We start from the raw sequence: 3,007 nt of genomic DNA on the forward strand, positions 1-3,007 counted from the left end.
GCTGCTGCACCCAACCCCAGAGGCACCTATATTTCAGTCCTTGGCAAGCAATCCCTGGGCAATGTTGCTGCATAGCTGTTACCAGATGCCCCAACCCATGCACTGGGGCTGTGATACACCACAGGGATTAGGAAAGATGAGGACTCAGAAGCAGGCCTAAAACCTCAGTATCTAGATGCTATGGGAACTGATGATCTTTAACCCACCTTCCCTCCCTTCTGTTTGCTAGAGGCTGGGCAGGGGCAACAGGGGATGGATGATTCCCCATTCTGTTCATGCCCTCTGGGGCACCTGGCATTGGCCACTGTGGGAAGACAGGACCCTGGGCTAGATGGACCTTTGGTCTGACCCAGTCTGGCCGTTCTTATTATACTCCCCCGCGCCGCCCGTGCCAGGTGTGGGAGACCTACCTGGGGAAGTGCAGTGAGCGTTCAGTGTCTGCGACTCACGTGCACTCGACCCAGGGTTGTGGGACTCCCAGCTAGGGGGAAGCCCAGGCTGCTGCACCCCTGAGGAGTCACACGTGCCCCCTGCGTCCCCCCAGGAGAGGAGACTGCAGAGGTGTGGGGCCGCCCCTTGTCTCTCAGCCCCTCCCCACTCTCTGTTCTCTCCCCCTTCTCAGTCCTGAACTTCTTCCTCGACAACCGCTGGGGCTTCAACCGGGAGCGCCTGGCCATCAGCAAGGACCAGCGGGCCGTGCGCAGTGTGCCCGGCCTGCCCATGCTTTTCGCTGCCGAGCGCCTCATGACCAGCTGCCACCTCTCCATCGACCTGCTCATCGGCGACGTGGCCGTCACGCAGGGCCGGAGTTACTGGGCCTGCTGCGTGGACCCCAGCTCCTACCTGGTCAAGGTGGGCGTGGGGCTGGAGAGCAAGCTGCAGGAGTGGTTCCAGGTGCCGCAGGACGTGGTGAGCCCCAGGTGAGTGCAGGAGCTGGGCCACCCATGCTGGGCGGAGGGGCAGGGCCTGGCGACACCCCCTGGTCCGTGGGCCTCGGGCTGGAGCTCCCATGTTACTGCCGGGCCCTTGGGCAGGTTCTCTGGAGCTCCCAGCATCCCTTGGGTCCCTCCCTCCGCCGCAGGGGTCCCGGGTTCCTCGTTGCAGCCCACACCCGGCTCAGCTCTTGGCCTGCTTTCCTGCTCCCCAAGGGAGGGGCCTGGACGCTAACCGGGCAGAGATTGGGGGGGGTTCAGCCCACTCTGTCTGAGGCTGTCATGCCCCAGGGGATGGGATCTTCTGGGGTGGATCCGTCCGTGGGTCCGTCTGCACCATGCGCTCACGCTCCCCCTCCCGCCGGGCAGGTACGACCCAGACAGCGGGCACGACAGTGGGGCGGAGGACGCCACCGTGGACGTGCCCCCCCCATACGCCTTCCTGACCATCGGCATGGGCAAGATCCTGCTGTCCCACGGCTCGGCCCTCACCTCCCGCGACCCCAGCGGCTGCACCATCCCCCTGCCCCCCCGCATCGGCATCTGCCTGGACTATGAGCGGGGCAAGGTGAGCTTCTACGACGCCGTCTCCTTCCGCGGCCTGTGGGAGTGCGGCGTGGACTGCTCGGGCCCCGTCTGCCCGGCCTTCTGCTTCATCGGGGGCGGGGCCCTGCAGCTGCAGGAGCTGGTGGCCAGCAAGCAGGAGCGCAAAGTGACCATCGGGGGCCTCTCCAAGCTGGACTGAGCCGGCCCCTGGCACACACCGCCCGCCAGTGGGATAGCGTGCTGCGGACACGCAGCCGGGGGAACCGCCTGAGCCCTGCCCTCCGACCGGCGAGGGACTTTGGCTCTCGAGAGCGCTGAGCTCCGGCCTGCGGGGTTAACGAGGGGGGCCACAGAGCTGACGGGAAGGAGAGCGAGGCTCTGACATGGGGCTGGTTTAGGGCCTCAGGCCCCAGGCCCGGAGCGCAGGCTGCAGAAGGGAGGCGTAGGGCAGACCCCTGCCAGCGTGGGACCCAGGAGAGCCCGGCTCTGCTCCCCCGCGTCTCCGTGCTGGGCTTGTGAATCCTTCCTGTTCTGTTGGATTGTGGGGGGAGGGTTTGGGCCACACTGCTCCCCTTCGCTCCCCCCAAAAAAAGCTCTCCCCTTCCCCCCCAGCTCCTCCCCACGGCCTGCCAATGTTTAACCTGGGAGTCTGAGCTGTGGGTGCTGAGGGCACCAGGCAGAGACTGGCAGTGCCCCAGAACCAGCCCCCATCCTGCCAGGGTCTGGGCGGGTGTCACGTTCCTGAGATCCTCCCTCCACATGGACCAGGGAGCAGCAGCCAGCCGCTGTGCCTGGGCCTGAGGGGGGAGCTGGGTGGGGTCGAGCTGGGGAGCTGGCTGGGGGAGGTTGGGCTGGGTGGGGCAGAGGGTCTTTTAAAGGCTAATCGTTGACCCAGCCAGTCCAGCTGCTGCCCAGAGCCAGGGCTCATCCTGCCGCTCCCTCAGCGCGGCTCTGCAGGGGCAGTGGGGACGGGAGATGGCAGAGGGGTGCGGAGAGCCCCTCTCGCTGGGGGGCACCAGGCTGCAGAATGAAGCTCCCTTCCCAGGCTGGGGCCTGCTGGAAACATCCCGTCGGGTGTGCAGGAGGATGGGAGAGCACGGAGGGGTCTCGCCCCGACCCCCAGGCTGCCATGCAGGGAGCTCCCCATGTGGGCCAAGCCCTGCCCTGCTGCACCTGTCCCGCGATGTCCCTACGGCACCGGCATGGAGTGCGCCCGCCGCCTCCCTGCCCGCTGTGCCAGCACCCTGCACACACCTCCTTCCTGGGGGGTGGCTAGTGCAGCTTCACCTCCACAAACAGCAGAGCGCCAAGGAGCAAATCCACCGACTTGGATCCTTCCCCAGCCTGTGCCATGGGCAGGGGGCAGGGGGCAGGCGTTGGGCTGGCTGGGCATGGCAGGGCCGAGGCCTCTCAGGGCCTGTGCTCCGGCACTGGGAGCTCCCAGAGTCTCTGTGGGGTCTCATGGGGTCTGCACTGGGCAATCGCTGTATTTTCATGGTTTCCTACAATAAACTGCAATGCCAGAGACT

General features: G+C 66.1%; 1 protein-coding gene across 1 annotated transcript in view; it reads left to right on the forward strand.

The window, feature by feature from the left end:
* LOC112125621 (tripartite motif-containing protein 46-like) overlaps positions 1-2,191 on the forward strand; it is a gene marked incomplete at its 5' end in the record, with an annotated part of 2,304 nt that extends 113 nt beyond the window's left edge. The window contains 2 exons of the mRNA XM_029914092.1: positions 623-920; positions 1,302-2,191. Of these exons, the coding sequence (XP_029769952.1) occupies positions 623-920; positions 1,302-1,677 (674 nt within the window). The remainder of the gene's footprint in view (positions 1-622; positions 921-1,301) is intronic.
* Between the last annotated feature and the right edge of the window lie 816 nt (positions 2,192-3,007).

This window comes from Terrapene carolina, unplaced genomic scaffold (genome assembly GCF_002925995.2).
Source record: "Terrapene carolina triunguis isolate 2854851 unplaced genomic scaffold, T_m_triunguis-2.0 Scaffold30289, whole genome shotgun sequence".
NCBI lineage: Eukaryota > Metazoa > Chordata > Testudines > Emydidae > Terrapene > Terrapene triunguis.